This window comes from Pomacea canaliculata, linkage group LG14 (genome assembly GCF_003073045.1).
Source record: "Pomacea canaliculata isolate SZHN2017 linkage group LG14, ASM307304v1, whole genome shotgun sequence".
Taxonomy (NCBI): domain Eukaryota; kingdom Metazoa; phylum Mollusca; class Gastropoda; order Architaenioglossa; family Ampullariidae; genus Pomacea; species Pomacea canaliculata.
The window spans coordinates 8,306,458-8,329,048 of NC_037603.1; the positions used below are offsets into that span (position 1 = coordinate 8,306,458).

A 22,591-nucleotide genomic window follows, 5' to 3' on the forward strand; every position below is an offset into this window, starting at 1 on the left:
AAATATATTTTTTATAATTTACCTGTGGTTGATTTTAGGAATTATATTTTTACACTTACCCTATAAGTCGTCTGCTAAACCAAATCTGATTTTTTTTTTTCTACAGTAAAAATCATTTTTTGATTATTAGAAATGTGTGAGTTATATTTGTCTTTTTCAGAAATGTTTCAAGGCCTTTGTTTCAATAAATCATCTCATTCCGTATTCACATCTGCCAAAGACTATCTGACGTATACTCGGCGGTATACCCCAAACTTGCTGACTTTCGGTAAAAAAAAAAAAACATACAACAGACAGACAACATAAAGCACTATTTGACAATCAGTATGAGTTCAAAAATGACCAAGATTAAAGCAGAATATAAATTCATAATTTTTAACTAAACATATCACTTTTTTAATTTTAATTCATAATTTATTCAGACAATGTATAAATGTAATTCTCATCTTGACTAATCAGTAAATTATTGTATTCTCATTTGGTTAAAATCTCAGTTTTCATCGTTCAGTTTGAGTTCACTTCCGCTTTGGTTAACGTGAACTTTGTGCAAAAAAAGTACATCGTATAGAAACGTGCGCCTTTTAGGCTGTAATTTGGCAGCACTTATCATGCTGTTGGTTCTTGAAGATTCGCACAAAGAGCACTTGTCCTTTCTCAGCCAAGTTGATGTGGACGGTAAATATAATGCCTCAAGCGTTAGACACGCCCACTTCACACAAACCGACATAAGCGGCTGGGTTTTGATTGTAAATGCTTTGTTTTCGTTTCTTTTTCAGGTATCATCCAGGCTTTTGATTCATATATTAAAGGGATTTTCCGATTGCCCATTTAAAATGTGGAAGTGTTTTCGAAGTTTTCGGACCATTAGTTTAAATTGCTGGTGGTTCCACCAACCCCTGATCACAGATATGTATCAGATGTCTTATCGATCAGCAACAGAAAAAGTAGAGAATAATATACCTTCCTTAATACTGTCGCCTATTTTATCGTTAAAGTCGTTTTATGCACGTCACTAACATGAATGACGAACTACCACGTACCTTTCATGTCCAGTTACTTTTTCGTTTAGACAAATATCTTACATTTAAAAACGAAACCTTTACGTTTTTAGACCCTTACCCCAAATCGTCTAGCTTTTCAGACTGCCTACTCAAATCTTCCAGATTTAAGAGGTCTCTTAGGTGATTTACACATACTTCTAAATGATGGGAAACCCTAGTTATTGAAGTGTGTGTAAAACATATGACCCACGCAAAGAGGTGGATAAAAGAATGTTTACAGTGAGCTATATTTGGCAGGAAACAATCATCAAGAATCTATAGTAGGACGTTTTGTAATAAAGAAGAATGTGTAGATTAAGAGGCCGGGTGTATAAAAGTATTAATTGTCAAGATACTTTTCTAAAATAGATTACAAATTTATTTGCTTGATTTTTAGCCATTTTCTGGTAACAGTTTAAGTAAAACTTACTAAGTACCTAACATTAAAATCAACCAATGTAACAACATTTAGCATTTGATAATGTTTTATCTCTTCTATTCAGCACTTTCTTAAAAGATTCCACCTTTACTATTCTCTGTCCTTTCCCAAACCTTTCCCTAGATATTTACTGTTATTGAAAACAAATGTCTAAAAAAGGAGTAGAGAATTTTTGTTTTAAAATCTTTTCCAAATTCTTATTTTCTCTTGTTCGCATTTGCATTTTTCCATTCATTTTTTAAATAACATTTTATAATAATAATATATATATAATTTCGTAATAATATTTAATTCCTTCTCTTTAGAAAGAAACATATTGCAAAGAGGTTTCAGAAATGTAATGGATAACTGTTGGTGGTTTTGATATGATGATTGCAAGTTTTTCCTGTACAGTTGTAAGGGAGTTCTGCAGAATCAGTATGGAATTTATAAGGAAAGGTGCCAACCCTAAAGTGTACCAAGGAGCTGCACGTGAGAATGCAAATCTTTAGAATAAATCTTTATCTTTCTTCCCCTCCTTTTGCCTTTTGTGATGCTAGTGCCAGCCTTGGATTGCACAGTCTCTGTAAACTTACTTTACTGTCTTTACTGTTGAAACTTTAATTAATTTGATGTACAACACTGTATTACATCATTAAATGTTATTAAAAGATATAAAACAAAAATACAAAATAAGTCTGTTTGGAACATTACTGAACATTGTTTTATCAGTTTGATTATAATTTCAAAACAGGAAAAATTACAATGTCAAATGATTTATTTGTTTGTAAGTTGTTAGGTAAAGGTTAATTAAAACACAGTGTTCTGATTTTTTTGCTGCAGAGAAACTTGGTGTCCAGGTTGAGACTGTGCAGCATGGAGTTGAGGGGCTAATGTTTCTACTCCTGGAAAGTTCAAAGCTGATGGTAATATGTATTTTAAATTGGTATTAACACAACCTCAAAAAAACTGGAAATAAATTAGGATTTTAGGATAATTATTTGAATTGCAAGATGACAAAAGTTTTCAGTATTTGCTTCTTCGCGTATTCTGTAACGTCAATAGTACATTTTATGGACATTCTTAATTAAGCTAAATGCACTTGAACTTCCTTTTATATTATCAATTTCAAGTAATTACAAAAAGACTGATCCAAAGTATGATGGTGTCATCATATTTCATAACAGAAGAGGATAGCTGTTTCTGGACTGGCTGTGCCTGGGTTGAATCTTCTAGAAATTAAAAGTTAAGTGTTCTCAAGTTAAGTAGTCTTTTGCTTTCCAGCTGAGCGAAATAGACTTTCAGGACTCCATTATATCCCTGGGATTCCCAGAAAAGTTGCAGTCTCTGCTACTTGAGCTATATCTCACAAATAGACTTGAGATCCGTGCAGTGCTGGCACACATGTCTGTGGACCTGCCACATTATCACACTCTGGAGTGGCGTTTTGATGTTCAGGTAAGAAGTGTAGTGTCCTGAGAGATGGACTTTTTCACCATTATTATATTTCTGTAGATGTCACTATCATCTTCTAATTATTGTCCTCCTTCTGTAGCATGTAAAAATAAACATTGGAACATGAGTAAACAAAGGGGGAAAAAGTGCACTTGAAAGCAAATCACATACCACAGAGGGTGAGAGAAAAAGGTGGGATGAATCAAGAAATTCTAAGCTAAGGTGAATAGATAGCTCTGTGCAAAAGTATACGTACCTGAACATTATTTTAGAGCTTCTTATTGTTGCCTGCTCAAAAGGTTTAAAATTCTTTAATTCTGTCATTTCTATCACAGCACATTTCAGTGAGTCAATATTTGCTGTTATGTAAACTAATGTGGCATTAGACAGTCTTTAATAAAGTTAACACTGCTTTCAAGTAGATAAAAAAAAAGTACATACTGTATTACGAAGGCATGATAGAGATCCAAACATTTCATTAGATCAGCACACTGTTCTCACTTAATATTTAATTAGAAAATCAATAATTAGAAGCATATCACAAGAGATAATGATCTGGCACCATTGGGGTGGAGAACATGACGACATTCCATCATTTTAGAGCTGACAAGACATTTTGAAGGGAAATAATTTTAGGGTGCTAATAACCAGATGTATTTTTCTCCCTTGTATGGATTGGCATGGGTGCCTATGAGATCTTGTGTGTGTGTGATCTAAAAGCAATAGCATGCTCCTCACCTTTATCTTATTTTTTGTGTACACAGCTTGCCAGTCGTTGTTTGCGACACCAGCCAAGACCACAGATACTTATGAAGCTGCACCTGAAAGATTCAGATGAAACAAAGACCCATCTACTGCAGACAGACCCTGTCAATCTTGTTCACTTAACTCAAGTGCTGGATGCTGCACTTCAGGAAATCAAATCGCCCTATTGTCGGAGAATCTGTCGCAACATTAAGTAGTTTTATCAAATCGTGGAGCCCTTCTGTACATCGTATCAGCCTCATCGTGTGATTATGCAAGATGAGTGAGATAAATATTCTATACCTACTGACTAGTTGCATATATGATGATTTTGTATGTTTAAATGTTGATGTGTATGGTTATACATGTACATGACAATGAGAACTTTACTAGGCATTGCAAATTCACAAAAAATATTTATGTTGCAAAATAATTGATAATAAATGAAATTAAAATAAACAACTGCCTGGAAAGTTTTGCAATCCACATAGCATTTAATAAGAGTGACTGCAACTTGGAGGGAGAGAGATGTGTGTGTTTTATGTTTGCATGTGTATTTTTAAATGGATGTGTACATGTATATATATATATCTTCTAGCTGTGCCTTCATATCTATCCTCAGATATCTTGGTCTGTTTTATCTTTATGTATCCCATATATCTTGCTCTGTTTTAACCATTCAAGTCTGGCAAAATCAGCCCAACTCTCCCCTTCAACTACCTTTTGCATCATCTGAAATGTCAGGTATCCGTCTGTTGGTTGGAAAGAGGAAGTTTCAGTCATGGAGTGTGCAGACCTGGAACCAGTGATCTACTCTGGTGGAGCGACTAAGAATACCAGCTTTGACAAATGTGGTTCCAGTTCAGTTTTTTTTTCTTTATAGAATGTAGACTTAAGCTCTACACGTCCTATAACTACCAGAGAATCATGATCATAATCACTGCCTTTGTCATTGTCTTTGATGCTGTCATCATCATCTCTTTATTTGCCTACATTAAGAAAAGAGTGATGTCCAGTCAAGGAATGCCCAGTAAAGGACTGATCTATTAATAGAACCAGCTGATAGATATCAGGCTCCAGGCACTATGGAGAGCTACAGATGAACATTTGCACACAATGTATCACTTACGAATGTGAAGACATACCTCTCCCCATTCTCCAAACAACTAACAAGGAAATTTTTACTCACCATTTCCTGTAAAACTTCAGACCTACATGACTACATGGATCCGGCCCGCCTCCTGTCTCTGACCGGCCCGCCCGCCAGTATATATACTATATATACAGTATTGGGTAAAACTCAGTTAACTATATTAGTCCGGCCCTCTAAAACCTTCCCAATTTCTCATGCGGCCCCTTGGGAAAATTAATTGCCCACCCTGGTCTATGGTGTGGTGTGAGAGTTTGTAGTTTAGCAGGTCTTAGCTCTATATCATTCTTCTCGTCGTTGTTGTCGTCGTATTAATAACTGTTATTTAGAATAATGTTTAAACCACGTGCACAGTATAGCATTTGTTCCTGAGCCGTTGGTAAAGGTGAAGAGACATAAAATGTTTTACTGATGATACCGTCATTGTAGTTGCTACCTGACACATTGTTTTCTCGCTGATCTCTTCTTATACTGAACAGTACACCTGACAGCTGCTAGAAACTTGTAGTAGTTGTTGTTGTTGTGGTAGTTGTTGTTGTTGTAGTAGTTGTTGTAGTAGTCAGCCTCGTCATTCTCATCCAGTCCCTCTCCCCCCCCCCACACACACTCACCTTCCCTTTAACGTCTCTTCGTGACGACAATGCCGGCTGACGTCATTCTTCCGTGATGTCAATTTCAATGAACTCACCTTAACTCTGATCAAAGGCGACTACCGCTAATTAACCTGCTGCTACCTGGCGTAACAGTTACCTGTCAGCCCGAATAGCTTCACGACAAAGACGCAACGTGGGGACAGGGCGGCCCACCTGGTGTAGACGATGGTCTACATCCCACACCTGACAGTCAGGTAACACGTGCTTACTGTGTGTCTGTCATGTGCAACACGAACTTCGTCCACAGCCAACAAACACGCAATGAACACACGATTTCGAGCTGCGTTTAGTCATCATAAATATTGGGGAGAAAGTGAGAACTGTCCCAGAATGTGATGTAGAAGGCGTCTTATTGTCAACAGGTCAACATACACTCCAGTGGTTGATAAATCATTCGACTTTGAATTCTGTCATGAGTAGATGTCTATCTTGCATGCCACCAGTTCATGCCCATTGTTTAATGGAGGAAGTCCAAGGCCTACCACAGTATTCGGGGGAACCTTTGTGAGAAGTTGTTTTGGCCGCCATCAGAAGTGTTCATTCTTCAGGCCTTCTGGTGTTCTTCTCGGAACGACGTCAGGAACGAGGCTGGATGGTTACATCCTCAAAACATCATCTGGTAAACACCTGCTGGCAGACTCGTTTTTAGATAAGGTATCGCAAGTATCAAGCTCCATCATGGTGTGTGGGAGAGGAGTCCATCTTCCATTGCCCTCCGTCCGACGAGTTTGTTTCCTGTTATTACACGGCTGAGCTCAGGTTTGCATCTACCTCGTGATGCCACACGGGTGGAGTTCTTGAGTTGTCACCGGGTGCTTGATATTACTCCTTGGACACTCAGCTTATATTGGGTTTGGAATTTTCTTTTAATTCGACATCCCCTGCGTACAGCAAGAGACTGGCCATGATGAGTGCCAACAGTTAGCACCTTGAGCGAAGAGTCTTGACCTTTCTGTACAACTGCCACAGCTTGAGCTTGTTTTCAAAGTCCAAAAAGTGTAAACAAAGCGGCCGAACGTCGACCTGAAAGTGGAGCTGTCAGTGGGCGTGGTTCCTAGGTCTTGATCCATCACTAAATGACGATTGACGAGTGAGGTCGTACTTAACTTAGTATTATTCCTCACATTCGTTCTCGCTGTATACACGTGTATGAATGAATGCATGGACTGGTAGGTGCTGGAGAGAGTGTGATAGCTAGGTAAGTCCTACCTGCCGCTCATTACACGTGTTTCATGTGATGGACAGAAGCACCATGAGGTGTACGACGCGCACCCAACGAGTGTTGTTATGTCGAGTGTTTCTCTTGGGCATCGCGCTGGTCAGCGTGTACTTGGTGGGCAAGTCCCTGACAGGAATCATGATTTCAGGTCTGTAAGTTTATTGTCATTTTTATTTCATTTGATGACCTCTGAAATTACTCATACTGGTTTTGATATGTGGAAGTTGGTTTATATTATATACACAAATATATCATATATCGTTCACATATATATGTTTTGAAATTTCAATATATTTTCTATGGGTTTTGTTAGCTAAAGAAGATGTTTGTCAACAGGTTCCAGTCAACGGACAAAGAGGACGCTAGAGCTTAAATGGTGCTCTAATCCCCATAGGCATTGAAGTGAGGTAAATAATGCTAAAGCAAGTGCATGAAACTAAAAATTGAGAGACAACAACAAATATAGAATACGAGGTGTGTTGAAAAAGTAACGGGACTGGTGTAACAAACAATTTATTTCAATTCTAAACAACAACTAAACAACATGGTTTTCCCTTTCAAGTAATCTCCCTCGAGTATAACGCATTGTCCTTCCCACACTGCCATGCTACCAAGAAGACAGATAAAAGAAAGAAATAAAGAAACTGGGCAGAAAAATATATACCTTAAAAGCCAACAACCATTGAGATTTTCATTCATGATGCCACTAGTTTAATATTCATTAATTGCCTTTGTCCAAAACTGTACCCACCCACTGTGCGAGTCAAACAACAACAACAACAAACAACAACAACAACAACAACAACAACAACAACAGACAGCTCACTCAACAGGTCTTCACTAGAATAACTTTGTTAACACAACACCGAGCGCAAATGTCTTCTTTCCAGTTCCGGACATGGACAGAGAACAGACACAAAATTCACTTTTTTTCTCATCCATACTCTTCACAATGTCTGCTAGTGGAGCCTCAAAAACATCGCCGCAACATCAAAGAAAAGGCGGCTGTCGCCCCCACACTCGCCCCCACTATGTCTTAATGATACATAGTAGGATAAGATCTTAGTAATGAACAGTTTGGTAACATCTGTCTAGTGACACACAGGAGGGAAACACCGGTCAACCCAAAGAACAGTTGCAGCGGCAGAGACAGCGCATGGAAGGCCGGCAGAGCCAGGCCGAGAGGTACTGCCAGCACACAGGCACGAAGGACGGCGAGACGGATGAGCAGCACTCACCCAAAAGCTGTCCCCTCGTCTCCTTAACTCACCCCTCAATATTCTGTTCAGTCCCCAGTATTGGGTCGACCTTCTGGAGCAGGTTTTACAAGGTTTTGGACAGAAATGTTTCCAGTCTTCTGGACTCACCGTTCACCGTGCCAGCCAAAGTCGCCAACAGAGAGCGGTGCCAGAGTGCCAGAAAGTTTGGCTCGTTGAGGGAGAACGGTCGATACATAATGAAATCCACGTTTGTTCGCGATCCTTTCTCTCGGCTGTTCTCTGCTTACGTGGACAAACTTCTGGCACCCAATCCCACCTTCTGGACCACGTGGGGGATCCCGGCCATGCTGCTGGAGGGGGGCTTGGAGGCAAAGGATGTGACTTGCGGTCATGCGGTGACCTTCCAACAATTCGTTCGTTTAGTAAATAATCGTCTGCATCGCGAGGATCCTCACGTTATCTCCGTCGTACGCACGTGCCATCCCTGCGAAATAAGCTATGACGTCATAGGCAAGATGGAGACCTTTTCTGAAGATTTGCGCTACTTGACCTCCGTCTTGAACGTGACCTTCGACCCCAGGCTGTCGCTCGCCACCGAGAGTAAAGTGGACGCCATTTTGGATTCGGTGGAAAGCCCTTTCGAGTGGAGGGAGGATATCACAAAATGCATCTCCACTCAAGAGATGGGGCGAAGAATTTGGCGCAAGCTGCAGATCCGAGGGATCATCAGTACTTTTCACGACTATCCGTTGGCAGACGAGGACCTTTCCACAGTGTCCAGCACCGTCTTCAGCAAAGCGGCTCTGGAGGCCGCCATCAAGTCCACGGACAAGGACCAGCTGGTGCTGCAGAAAAGACAAGCCTTCATGGAGGCCTATCGCACTCTCTCCATGGACGACATCCACGTCTTCTCGCAGCTCTTCGCAGACGACTTTGAGGCGTTTGGCTATGACAAGCGGCCGGCGGCTGTGTTTGACAGAAATCTCACTTTCGTGGATACCCATGCATTCGATGTTAACACACCCTGGGCAACCTCTTGACATACAAGAATGAAAGGAGAAGTGGAACAAAAACTACACAACACAGTCGCAAGGTTTATACTGGACACTGGAGTTTATTGAAGGTACCTGGGTAGGTGAGACGGGTGGATACTTATATTTTGAAACTGATGGGCCGTACTTTATTTCTTGAAGCTTGTTTATCTTTTCATGCGCTCCCTCTTACTTACAATTCCTCTCTTTTGTGTATTCCCCCTTTCTTCCATTTTTGTATCACCCCATCATCAAAACATGAGACAGTAGAGAAAAGATGCCGCGCAAATTTATTAGGTGTTTGGCAGGTACAAAACAATACAAGTGAAGGTGGTGTGTCCGCCATGCGAGCAACTGTAACAAGTAATCGCTGTCAGCTGACACTGTGCATTGCTGACAGTGTTCATGGCTGTCACTGTTCATTACTGACACTGTTCATTGCTGTCACTGTTCATTACCGACACTGTTCATTGCTGTCACTGTTCATTACTGACACTGTTCATTGCTGACACTGTTCATTACTGACACTGTTCATTGCTGTCACTGTTCATTACTGACACTGTTCATTGCTGACACTGTTCATTACTGACACTGTTCATTGCTGTCACTGTTCATTACCGACACTGTTCATTGCTGTCACTGTTCATTACTGACACTGTTCATTGCTGTCACTGTTCATTACCGACACTGTTCATTGCTGACACTGTTCATTACCGACACTGTTCATTGCTGTCACTGTTCATTGCTGACACTGTTCATTACGACACTGTTCATTACTGACAGTGTTCATTACTTACACTGTTCATTACTGACACTGTTCATTACTTACACTGTTCATTACTGTCACTGTTCATTTCCGACACTGTTCATTACCGGGTCTGTTGTGTTCATTACACTTTAGTTTCCTTAGTTTTCGTGGTCAGGCTTTTCGCTCTCATGTTGTGAGTTACAGCTGTTCATGCAGATTAAACAAATTTATCTTCTGTGTGCTTGTGTGTGTGTCTGTGTGTGTGTGTGTGAGAGAGAGTGTGTGATTGTTAGAGCGTGTTTCTGTGTGTGTGTGTGTGTGTGTTTCTGTGTGTGTGTGTGTGTGTGTGTTTTTTTTGTTTGTGTGTTTGTTTGTTTGTTTAGTCAAGTGATGCAAGTTCATGAGCCGGATGTGCGTCTAAAGAAAGTTCACTGACATTTGTGTGTGAACTGAGCAAGTGGAGGGCTAAACACTGACAGCTCACTATATGCACCTACAACGACAACAACAACATTTTAGTTCATTGATCTCGTCTTACACTGGACAACACACCTGACAGTCACTAAGACCTAATGTGGAATAACAGCCAACCTGAAGCCCTGAATAGTTTCACGAGAGAGATGTAAAGGGGGACAGGGCAGCCCACCTGTGTACACCTGTCTGTACATCACATCGCACACCTGACAGCCAGGTAACACGTGACAATGTGTGTCTGTGATGTGCAAGATCAACTTCGCCTACAGCGAAGAAAAATGCAATAAAAAGACGATTGAGAGTTGTCTGTGAAGATAAATAACAAAGATTTAAACAAAAGCAACAACAGTTTATAAATGTGACATACAAGGCCTCAAAGACTTCTTATCAGGAACCGTTAACCAGGTCAGCACACGACAAAGCTTGATAATAACTGCACGAAGACATCTGTCTTCAGTCGAGTCCTTATCTTGACTTGTGCCGAAAGAAGTCCAAGACCCTGCTACAGTCCTCAGGTGAACCTTTGTCACAGTTGAGTCTGTCGCCATCAGACCTCATCACTGACAGGGTCTCTGGTCCTCGCCCCTCCACTGCCTTCAGCAACGAGCCTCCAGGGCCGCGTCCTCCAGCGCCTGCTCCAACAGGTTAAGTGTGTGCGTGCGTGTGTGCGTGTGTGTGTGCGATTGTCTGAGAGATTGTCTGTGTGTGTGTGTGTGTGTGTGTGAGATTGTCTGTGAGATTGTCTGTGTGTGTGTGTTGACAGCAATACACGGGACCTACCAACAGTCCATCTGTTGCGAAGCTGTGTCACGGTCTGTGGCGGCCATTGCGCGTGCGATGTGAGTAGTGCGCCTCCCTCTCGACTCCCCTGTGATCCGGTAATCTCCTGGTGGCTCTATTTTGTTCTTCTTTCTCTTGCTCGCTACCTGCATGTGTATATATTTGTAGGTGTTGGACACATTTGTGTGATAGCTAGGTAAGTCCTACCTGCCGCTCATTATACGTGTTTCATGTGATAGACAGAAGCACCATGAGGTGTACGACGCGCACCCAACGAGTGTTGTTATGTCGAGTGTTTCTCTTGGGCATCGCGCTGGTCAGCGTGTACTTGGTGGGCAAGTCCCTGACAGGAATCATGATTTCAGGTCTGTAAGTTTATTGTCATTTTGTATTTCATTTGATGACCTCTGAAATTACTCCTGCTTATTTGAACATGTGGAGGGTGTTATATATATAATTTAATATAAATATATATTTGTTTTGAAAATTTGTTGACAGGTTTTGTTAATTGAAAAACATGTTTGTAAACAGATTGCTGGCAAAGGACAAAGAATACGTTTGAAGAAAATGGTGTTCTAATCCCTATAGGCGTGGAAGTGAGGTAAAATATACTAAAGTAAGCGCATAAATGTATGAGTTACATGACACGGAATACAGAATTTGTTAATATTTTGTAACTGCGCATATACTTGTCAACATCTACTTGAACATGTCTCTCCTCATGTGTTGAGGAATAGAAAGTAGGACCAAAGATCCAGTCTACAAACACACACCAACACACACACACACACACACACCAACACACACACACACACACGGGTTCCGTTGACCGTTCTCATCCCACCAATTAGGGAGACTTGTGACACCCTCCACTAGAAAGTTAGATAATACGTTTGAGGTAGTCGATAAGTAAAACATTTTGCTGCTACGGAAAGTTTTAAAATATGACAGTTATCGATAAGTGAAATGTTTTGTAATACACGCACACTTAAACTGAGAGAACAACAACAACAGCAGTGACCTGATCAGTAGAGATAGGAGGAACAGATGCACACATCAACGTGTGAATCATTGATGCTTGAACAGTTTGGTAACATCTGTCTAGTGACACACAGGAGGGAAAAAGCGGTCAACCCAAAGAACAGCTGCAGCGCCAGAGACAGCGCATGGAAGGCCGGCAGAGCCAGGCCGAGAGGTACTGCCAGCACACAGGCACGAAGGACGGCGAGACGGATGAGCAGCACTCACCCACAAGCTGTCCCCTCGTCTCCTTAACTCACCCCTCAATGTTCTGTTCCATCGGCAAGATTGGGTCTACCTTCTGGAGCAGGTTTTACAAGGTTTTGGACAGAAATGCTTCCAGTCTTCTGGACTCACCGTTCACCGTGCCAGTCAAGGTAGCGGACGAGGAGCGGTGCCAGAGCGCTGACAACATTGGCTCCTTGACTGCCAGCCGTCGACACGTGGTGAAATCCATGTTTGTTCGCGATCCTTTCTCTCGGCTGTTCTCTGCTTACGTGGACAAACTTCTGGCACCCAATCCCACCTTCTGGACCACGTGGGGGATCCCGGCCATGCTGCTGGAGGGGAGCTTGGAGGCAAAGGATGTGACTTGCGGTCATGCGGTGACCTTCCAACAATTCGTTCGTCTAGTAAATAATCGTCTGCATCGTGAGGATCCTCACGTTATCTCCAGCGTGCGCATGTGCGACCCCTGTAAAATGAACTATGACGTCATAGGCAAGATGGAGACCTTTTCTGAAGATTTGCGCTACTTGACCTCCGTCTTGAACGTGACCTTCGACCCCAGACTTTCGCTCGCCACCGAGAGTAAAGTGGACGCCATTTTGGATTCGGTGGAAAGCCCTTTCGAGTGGAGGGAGGATATCACAAAATGCATCTCCACTCAAGAGATGGGGCGAAGAATTTGGCGCAAGCTGCAGATCCGAGGGATCATCAGTATTTCACGACTATCCGTTGGCAGACGAGGACCTTTCCACAGTGTCCAGCACCGTCTTCAGCAAAGCGGCTCTGGAGGCCGCCATCAAGTCCACGGACAAGGACCAGCTGGTGCTGCAGAAAAGACAAGCCTTCATGGAGGCCTATCGCACTCTCTCCATGGACGACATCCACGTCTTCTCGCAGCTCTTCGCAGACGACTTTGAGGCGTTTGGCTATGACAAGCGGCCGGCGGCTGTGTTTGACAGAAATCTCACTTTCGTGGATACCCATGCATTCGATGTTAACACACCCTGGGCAACCTCTTGACATACAAGAATGAAAGGAGAAGTGGAACAAAAACTACACAACACAGTCGCAAGGTTTATACTGGACACTGGAATTTATTGAAGGTACCTGGGTAGGTGAGACGGGTGGATACTTATATTTTGAAACTGATGGGCTGTACTTTATTTCTTGAAGCTTGTTTATCTTTTCATGCGCTCCCTCTTGCTTACAATTCCTCTCTTTTGTGTATTCCCCCTTTCTTCCATTTTTGTATCACCCCATCATCAAAACATGAGACAGTAGAGAAAAGATGCCGCGCAAATTTATTAGGTGTTTGGCAGGTACAAAACAATACAAGTGAAGGTGGTGTGTCCGCCATGCGAGCAACTGTAACAAGTAATCGCTGTCAGCTGTCACTGTTCATTGATGTCACTGTTCATTACTGTCACTGTCAGCTGACACTGTTCATTACTGACACTGTTCATTACCGACACTGTTCATTACTGTCAGCGGACACTGTTCATTGCTGACACTGTTCATTCCTGACACTGTTCATTGCTGTCACTGTTCATTACTGACACTGTTCATTGCTGACACTGTTCATTACTGTCAGCGGACACTGTTCATTGCTGACACTGTTCATTCCTGACACCGTTCATTGCTGTCACTGTTCATTACTGACACTGTTCATTCCTGACACTGTTCATTGCTGTCACTGTTCATTACTGACACTGTTCATTGCTGACACTGTTCATTACTGTCACTGTTCATTACTGGGTCTGTTGTGTTCATTACACTTTAGTTTCCTTAGTTTCCGTGGTCAGGCTTTTTTTTTCCCTCTAATGTTGTGAGTTACAGCTGTTAACGCGAATTAAACAATTGTAAAATGTGTGTGTGTGTGTGTGTGTCTGTGTGTGTGTGTGTGTGTGTGTGTGTGTGTGTGTGTGTGTGTGTGTGTGTGTGTGTGTCTGTGTGTCTGTGTGTGTGTCTGTGTGTGTGTTTGTTTGTTTGTTCAGTCTAGTGATGCAAGTTCAAGAGCCGGATGTACGCCTAAAGAAAGGTCATCTGAGATTTGTGTGTGAGCTGTACAAGTGGAGGGCTAAACATTGACAGCTAATCATGTTCACCTACAACAACTAACCTCCCCCCTAGCACACCCAGAAATACTAAAGGTTGCGATATGTCTGAAGGTTTGCATGAGTTGTGTACGAGCAGTTTGTTGCATATTGACATCCCGCTCCTCTAGAAATTGATAATTAAGAGTTGAGTGGATACACGGAGCTTGCTCGCCATGCCCTGTGAGGCTAACAGAAGGATAACAGTATTTTAGTCAAGACTGACGAGCTCGGTAACCTCCCCGCCCTGTCTAAAACTACTTTTGCAGACCCCAGAAAAATCTCGTGACTTCTCGCTTCATCTTGACAGCAGACAAGAATGTTTAGCGGGCAGGAAAGGTGAGACAGGTAGATTGTCGCACAATTTGTTGCACCTGCGTGTGACGTGCCAGGGCGAATCAGGAAGGTGCAACAACGTCGCACACATTGATGATTTCATCGTCATCGGCTACGCAATCAGTGACGTCACCTTTCGACGAGGTGACGTAGTCGTGAAGATCCCGGCTGAAGACAGGCTCCGCCATGTTCAAGCCGACTTGCGAGTCCCGGATGTCAGAAAAGCTCGACGCCAAGGCCGACATCTTGGCGCAGCGCAGTCTGGTATCGGTGAACCGCTCCCTGAAGGAGGGCGCCGCCTCGCAGACGGTGACGTCATACATGGCGGCGTGCTTGTCGTCCAGCAGCTTGCCGTCTCCCTCGCGCACCATGTCGAAGTGAGTGGCTCCCCCTGCCAATGACATGGCCTGCTCGCGAAGGTTGAGAGGGTTACACAGGGACAGCGAGCACTCCAGGGGAGACGAGCGGTAATGCCGGGAAGGAAGCCTGCCTGGCACCAGAGGTAACTCGGCGACAGGGGAGGCCACTGCGGAAGAGGACGAATTGCGGGGGATGAGAAGCACGAGTTATCCCTCGTTGGGCTGACGACTCTCGTCTGGTGAGGAGGCATTGGGAAGGCGGTAAATGAGGATAAAAATGGACTCCTTCTGTCGACATCTGAAAATACTGGAAGACAATTAAAATAAACGTTAAATGTTAATTTTAAAAAGCGGACTAGTATCTAGCTTTCAAAACAAAACTAAATAAAAAAAATTAACTAATGGCAAGAGAAAGAGAGAGAGAGAAAAACGAAAGATAAAAAACAAAAAAATACAAACTAGTAAAAAACCAAAACTAAAGAGTTGTCAGTCATTAAGAGACTGCAATAATTAGTTCAGTTGTTAATTTACCTGGGCGAGACCTGTGACTTGTGATGTCTGCGAGGGTGTTATGCATAGCGGAAATCACCTGCAGCGCATGCGCATTGGAACCTCGCCTGATGACGTTGGCGTCTGTCTTCTGCTGAGGAGCTGAATAAAAAATATGGAGCTAGCATCATTCGTTGTCGACTTCTCTCGCTCTCTCTTTCTCTCACACACGCACGCATGCGCACAAACATTCAACTCAATACACGCAAACACTCACACGAACGGTTTGAGAGAAATGCAGTTCTTCTGTCCATGGTGTTTATTCTTTGTTTCAGTGAGAGAGACAGAAAGTCCTGTGCGTCACTCGAGATGTGAACCACGAGGCTCTTGTGTTTGTGTATTTGTGTGTGTGTTTGTGTGTGTGTGTGTGTGTGCGTGTGTGTGTTTGTGTGTGTGTGTTTGCGTGTGTGTGTTTGTGTGTGTGTGTTTGTGTTTGTGTGTTTGTGTTTGTGTATACACTTACTGTCGGAAGCAGGAAGGACCTCGACTTTAGGTGCTAGGCCCTTTCTCCATTTCGCTCGTCTGTTTTGAAACCAGACCTGCAAGAATATGAAGATATAATTATTCAGCAAAATTATTCACAGTAATATGATTTTTTTGCTTAGTTTGGAAGATGAGGTTATGATAAAATGATAATAATAATAAGTCTGCTTTAAGCGCGCTACTAAACAGACAATCACACAAACATAAGAATAGATGGTGGTCTCAAAAACAGTTGTAGCATGACTGTATACTTGTGACCTTCGCCTGTCACAGTCTGTAGCTGATAGACACAGGTCACACAGGTCACAGTCACACAGGACACAGGTCACACTGTCACACTGCACCATGACCTCTTCTAAGTTATGTAAGTGGAGACATAAGACATAAGTACAGTAGTCAGAACAAAGACCTCAAACACACATTCAGCAGCAGACAGGTGAGTGTGAGCGACATGGTTCACTGAGCTTCCTGTAGATACCTGATGTCGTCATTACAGACAGGTGTGTACTCACACAAAGCTCGCTGTCACACCTCCAGCAGAGCATGGAGTGTATACGACAGCTGGTGATCAGAGGTTGAAGTCGACATACAGATACACAATGTCACATCTACGTCATGACAAGATGGCGCTGATGTGACAGTACAAACAATGTCACATCTACGTCATGACAAGATGGCGCTGATGTGACAGTACAAACAATGTCACATCTACGTCATGACAAGATGGCGCTGATGAGACAGTACAAACAATCTCACATCTACGTCATGACAAGATGGCGCTGATGTGACAGTACAAACAATGTCACATCTACGTCATGACAAGATGGCGCAGACAGAAGTCTGTCCAGGAAGGCAGCGGATGTCGCAAGAGATGAGCTGATGGACACTAAACACAACGCTTCACGCAGATGAAGGGACAAATATAAAAAGTGAGGGAGAGGTAGTCAGGCAAGGGACATCACTCTGATGTAAGTCTCTTGTGAACAACATGCTCCTGATGCACGTGTCACCTGTGAACACTTGTCGCTCTGACCATGTGAACGCTCAGTATCGTAACCTGGTAACCAGTAGCAACATGCTCCTTCCTCACCACCAGGGTAGAGTGTGAGGGTAGTTGGGGAGGAGCAGGTAGCAGGACTCAGAAAATTAGGTTATTTATAGCACTGAGGTCAGGTCTGTCAGTCTCAGAAAACAGAGAGCGGGAAATGGGATGTGAACACTCTCTGTCCTCTTGTGACAAACATTTTCTCAGTAAGCAGCTGGCTGAGCGTTCACTGACAAATACTCAGACGGCCAGTACCTCCTGCTGTGTTTACATCCTGTTTGATAATAGTTACACCACAGTGATTAATATGTAATTATGTCGCTCAGGATATGGAGATTAATTACATCTGCTTTCTGTAACCTTTACACACACACACACACACACACACACACAAACACACACACACACACTCACTAACACACACACAAACACCTGAAATATGAAACGGAAAAAGAAAAAAATAGAAATGAAGGCCTACAAGAAGATTATGTCAAACATCAAAATTAATCAGTAGTCAGGAAGTCTGTATGAAAGAAAATGTCTCAAAATGTCCAAGAAATATCTTCAAACTAAATCTGTCACGTGCACGGGGGGAGGAGTGTGCGGGGGAAGGTGGGGAGGGAATAAGCAATTACCAATATCAGCTTTGTTTAAAATGTTCAACAGATATTGAAAACATAGCGGCTAGGGATCACATAAGTTCACTCCCCTCTCGTTTAGTCGGGGCGTCTAACTCAGGAGGGAAATTGCAGATGCTCCCTCAAACAGCTCGTGACTCACGCGGGGTCTGGTCGGGGTCAGACTCAAACGCGTTTGGCTTTGAAGTGGCCCCCGGCCCCCAGCCCCCAGCCACGCTTGCACTGAGGCTTTGTGAAGCATGAACATGTTTGACTGTGTGTATATCTATCTATCTACAGTATTTTCATGCTGTCGAGATTTCCCACGTGTTGATGTAGTCTACCTCGGCTCAGTCTGTACTCATGCTCTCGCAATCGAAACAACAGATTGACAGAGAGAAAGAGAAAAAAAGAGACCACACACACACAGACGAGCAGACAAGAGAGAGAGAGGTGCTCAGTACAACATAAGATCAACAGACCGCTAACGTCCTCTGAGAGATAGAAATGTTTCAAAATGTTTTTGGGGTTGGGGGGGGGTCCACATTTAGGGCTTTTGTCTCCACTTAGGATGGTTTAAACATGAAGAATAACTTACCTCCAGCTTATAACTCATCTACACTCAAACCTTCACATGTCTTATTGTCGACTTTAGATAAAATCTCTCAAGTTTTACCAGAATGAGGGAGGAATTCACAGCGACTTGTTATCGCAGTCACGGTGTTGACCATCAGCGTTTGGCACCGCCATCATTTTTTATTATCTTTGTCCATGCCAGACACAGGAGCCAAATAAAAGCTGGACGAGGGCTGGAAGCGACTGACAAAGCTGTGATATCATGCTGCAGGCATTGTAATTGTGGCTATTAGCAGGGTATCGCCCCATCCTCCGACATTTGCACAAAACGGCGAGCACCAGTTACTTCCCTTTGCGCGCATGCCAAAGACCTTAATGAGCCGTAACGAGGGGTAATTAGTGAAAATTAGACAGACAATGCATAGAACATCTCCACATGTGCACAGTTTTATCAAATGTCTGGTTAATACTGTTTACTACTTTTTATGACATACCGGAGCCCATCTATGCTAAAAATCTAGACTATTTGTTAACAGCGCTGACTACTCTAGTGACGTAGTCCTTGTATCAACAAGCAGCGTGCAGACTGCTGGACAATCAAGTCGTAACACAGCACGTGACCACTGCTGCCAGCTTATCTACGGATTAGAATACACATCGAAACAGCAAGCAGCCGATACCAAATTTGTAATTGTTTGAGTTAAAGTGTCTGTCTGTCTGTCTGTCTGTCTGTCTGTCTGTCTGTCTGTCTGTCTGTCTGTGTCTGTCTGTCTGTCTGTCTGTCTGCCTGCCTTTCTGTCTGTCTGTTGAGCTCGACAGTCTTTTTCATGTGTATGAAATACTATAGCCAATGGCGTAGGAGGATGTTCAGCTTTGGGAGGGGGTAGGAGGCACTCCTTGATGATGACAGAACGGTATTCACATTTTTACCTCCTCACTATGTTTTTTTAGAATTTGAGATGGCGGCTGTCCCCCTGCCGCCCTGTTTCATACACCACAGATATTTACTCACTCGTTTCTTTTTCTCTCTCAAACCATTCACAGATAAAGCAATAGGTAAAGTAACATCCATACCTGAACACGTGACTCATGAAGAGCCAATCGCTGAGCGAGTTCCTCACGTGTTACCACATCCGGGTAAGGGGCTTTTCTGAATGCCTTTTCCATTTCCTCCAGTTGGTAGGGACTGAAGGTTGTTCTACAAATATACAATGGGGTACAGTGTGCCATGTCAAGTGCCGAATAAATAACTACGTGCAAGGAACAGAGCAACACGTCAGTAATCATAAATTTATTCAAAACATCCTCAGCCACAATTTGAACTTCAATTCACCATCGTTAGCTCCAGAGTAAGGGTTATAGTTTACCTTAGTTTACCCTGACTGTCACAAGACACTGGTACCCCACGACACTGGTACCCTGGTCCATTCTATGTTTGAACAGGCGCTAGAGCATGCTGCCAGTCATGATCGTCCATCAAGGGAGGGTGAGAGTAGATAAAGTCGTGTATATAATCCTTTGTACCTTCATGTACTCTGTGTATTGTATTTGTTATTTATTCTTCCCTTGTGAAGCCTTCTGTTGAGCACGTGACATATGTCTACATAGATAAAGCAGCTATTGTCACTGTTATTGTCATTGTTATTGTTATTGTCTGTCATTGTCATTGTCATTGTCATTGTTATTGTTATTGTCACTGTTATTGTCATTGTTATTGTCATTGTCACTGTCATTGTCATTGTCATTGTCATTGTATTGTCACTGTCATTGTCATTGTTATTGTCATTGTCATTGTCAGTGCCTGCGTGTGTGAGTGTATGTTCATGTTCTAATGCCTGTGTTCACATGGGTGTGATTACACTGGAGTTTCATGTTCATGTGTAAGATGCGATTTTCCTTCTGGCGTTCATGCTGTGACGTCACGGTAGGTCATCAGTCCTGTGGATATTTCAGATTGAAATGGAGGGACAGGTCACAGGACTAGCAATCTCTGTCTCACCCCCACAATCACTTTCCCTGACCCCACGACGTATTCAGCACTTGTTTGTGTAAAGATTTAGTCAGTTACTGTTACTTCAACAATAATCGAGTAACTTGTTTCTTACATGTTTCCCTCCCCTTGTTTCTAGCGTGAACATTCCGTAAAACTTTTGAGTTTTAAGACATTTTGCCATCAGCTCATTTTATTTTGACACTTCGCGAGCACATGAGATTTTTTCTTGGAAATGTCGGCAGTACTTTGTTTATGTGTTATCCTGCAAACAACTCAACAGTACCTGTTTCTAGGTCGCTTAGCTCCCCTGATTTGTGTTCGTTCCAGGTGAGTATCAGGTGAACACGACGTCACTTCCGGCGTTGTGACGAAGGCCATCTTTAGTCAAGATTCTAAAAAGACCACAAAAGATTTCCTTAATTGTACGCGTCGCTTATGAGATAATGAAATAATAATATCACTTCCCCACGTGTGAGCTAAAATAAGTAAATAAACAAAGAAACAAGCGAACCAACATACTACAGAAAACTAACAAACACAAAAAGCTAAGATATAATATGTGCTAGTGTTCATGTTTACTACTTGACTAATTGCTAGCAAACTCTCTACACTTTTGTACTTCCAATTTCTACCGATTCTTATGTCACCAGTCGTCATCTCCAACAGCAGTGTAACTGAACACTTATTCTCTCCACACAAATCTTTTTTTTCTCTTTTCTACTCATAAGACATTCCGTTCTTACGCGTGATAAATAATTAGGAAAAGAACCCTGTAGACTGTAGAGCCCTGTTATTTTGTGACTAAGACTGTGACGAGAAAGCACGTGCGACACGTTTTACAATCACATCAAAAATCTGATATAATGACAGCATCAAACACTTACAGACTGTTGTAGAGGACCCCAGATACCTGGCCGCCATACTTATACAACTCATTCACACTTGACACTCACGCGATGTAAGTACAGAAAGTAGGCCACGTCAACATTACCTCTCGGCACGGCACGTGCTTGTCCTCCGTCGTGCAGCAGATGCAGCAGGTGCGACAGCTGATGGACTGAAGATGCGATGTTTGATGGAGGGTAGACGACCGTCGTTGTCCGTCGTTGCTGACGTCACGGCTAGACGACAGGCTGGAGCAGACGACACCTCACCCTCACTAAGAACCCGAACTGTGGGCAGGGCGTCACCGCAACACCAACGGTCCCTGATGGCGGCGTCTGCCTCGGCGCGAGCACTCGCATGCAACTGTCGCCAGTCTCCCTGATTCAATAATTTTATAAACGATGCTTTGCTGCTCCTCCATTAATCCACACCCCACCCCACCCCCACTACCCTAGCCACTCCCGTCACTATTCCTCCTCCACCCTCACCACCACCCCTCCCCAACCCCCACCCCCGCTGATCTCTGGCTCGCAGAGTTACGCGCCGAGGGTGACGAAGGGGTTAACCCTCAACAAAGGACTATCAGCCTCTATTGTTGGCACGATGATGATGATGATGGTAATACTACCATTAGCTGCTAACTTCAGGGACTGTGTTTGCATCGGAAAGTCGCCATGGAAAGCCTGCATCCTCCTGTTGGACCGCACTTCTGAACTCAGCCAATAGCAACTAACTAACCAACCAACAAACCTACTAACAAACCAACCAACCAACCAACCAACCAACCAACTAAATAACTAATTAACCAATCAACCAACTAACTTTTTTCTACCACCTGGACTCTAGACTCTTTTAACTCAAGTGCAAGCTGACACAAATGTGGTCAAAGGCTGAAATATTTCCCAGGAACTGGCGGGAGATTTTAAAATTAATTATACAAATGGAGAAAATACGAAAATCTCAGCCGACATTTATGTTTGGGGTACTCTAGTAACAAATACGATTTACAGTAAGCATTACAGTTTACATATGTATAATCAATATTGTAAATCGTGTGGTTTATACACACACACATATATAGAGGTAAATGTCATTGACTAAATCCTTTATTAAAACTTAATATACGTGTGATGTGATTATCAGAGACAAGAATGTGATCTTATTCACTGTCAAGGTGGGTGTCACAACTGTGTCACAAGCGAAGATGTTTTAGTAATGATTTGTAGCAATGAAAGCGGGTGGATGATTCTAGATGACGACGACGATGTGCTTGAGCACCCGTGAGTGTCTTTGACAGGAGAGTTCATGTGAATGCTCAGTGGTGAGAGTAGTGTGAAGGGAGTGAACACGAGGTCTACAAGTTACCTCCCTTGCATGTTACGTCACGAGGGGCAGCCATGTTTGTCAACCTGAGGCCAGGAGAGCATCAGTCGTATGTTTGCTTCAGTTCAAGTTCAAGCTGTGCTAGAAGACCT

General features: G+C 43.0%; 4 protein-coding genes across 6 annotated transcripts; 3 read left to right on the top strand and 1 right to left on the bottom strand.

Moving 5' to 3' along the window:
- The first annotated feature begins 485 nt into the window (after positions 1-485).
- LOC112555685 (COMM domain-containing protein 2-like) lies at positions 486-4,116 on the top strand. 3 transcript variants are annotated; one of them, XM_025224162.1, is made up of 5 exons: positions 486-675; positions 1,873-1,950; positions 2,302-2,384; positions 2,743-2,916; positions 3,678-4,116. In XM_025224162.1, exons 1-5 carry the CDS (start codon positions 609-611, stop codon positions 3,873-3,875), a joined length of 600 nt encoding a protein of 199 aa, XP_025079947.1. In that variant the 5' UTR covers positions 486-608; the 3' UTR covers positions 3,876-4,116. The 3 variants fall into 3 exon arrangements, with proteins under 3 accessions (XP_025079947.1, XP_025079948.1, XP_025079949.1); XM_025224163.1 differs by having other exon boundaries at positions 661-776; XM_025224164.1 differs by lacking the exon at positions 486-675 and adding an exon at positions 700-746.
- A 1,360-nt stretch (positions 4,117-5,476) lies between these two features.
- Positions 5,477-9,913, top strand: LOC112555869 (carbohydrate sulfotransferase 12-like). The gene is made up of 4 exons (XM_025224430.1): positions 5,477-5,654; positions 6,706-6,827; positions 7,016-7,086; positions 7,775-9,913. Exon 4 carries the CDS (start codon positions 7,836-7,838, stop codon positions 8,937-8,939), a length of 1,104 nt encoding a protein of 367 aa, XP_025080215.1. The 5' UTR covers positions 5,477-5,654; positions 6,706-6,827; positions 7,016-7,086; positions 7,775-7,835; the 3' UTR covers positions 8,940-9,913.
- Positions 9,914-10,807: 894 nt separating this feature from the next.
- On the top strand, positions 10,808-13,200 carry LOC112555592 (carbohydrate sulfotransferase 10-like). The gene is made up of 5 exons (XM_025224022.1): positions 10,808-11,030; positions 11,176-11,297; positions 11,464-11,533; positions 12,038-12,891; positions 12,935-13,200. Exons 2-5 carry the CDS (start codon positions 11,183-11,185, stop codon positions 13,198-13,200), a joined length of 1,305 nt encoding a protein of 434 aa, XP_025079807.1. The 5' UTR covers positions 10,808-11,030; positions 11,176-11,182.
- Positions 13,201-13,462: 262 nt separating this feature from the next.
- Positions 13,463-21,559, bottom strand: LOC112555259 (retinal homeobox protein Rx-like). Its single transcript, XM_025223578.1, has 6 exons — positions 21,223-21,559; positions 20,515-20,623; positions 19,313-19,436; positions 15,981-16,056; positions 15,500-15,619; positions 13,463-15,275 (listed from the first exon to the last, which is right to left on the bottom strand). The coding sequence occupies exons 2-6, from the start codon at positions 20,607-20,609 to the stop codon at positions 14,800-14,802; spliced, it is 891 nt and encodes a 296-aa protein (XP_025079363.1). The 5' UTR covers positions 20,610-20,623; positions 21,223-21,559; the 3' UTR covers positions 13,463-14,799.
- Positions 21,560-22,591: the final 1,032 nt, after the last annotated feature.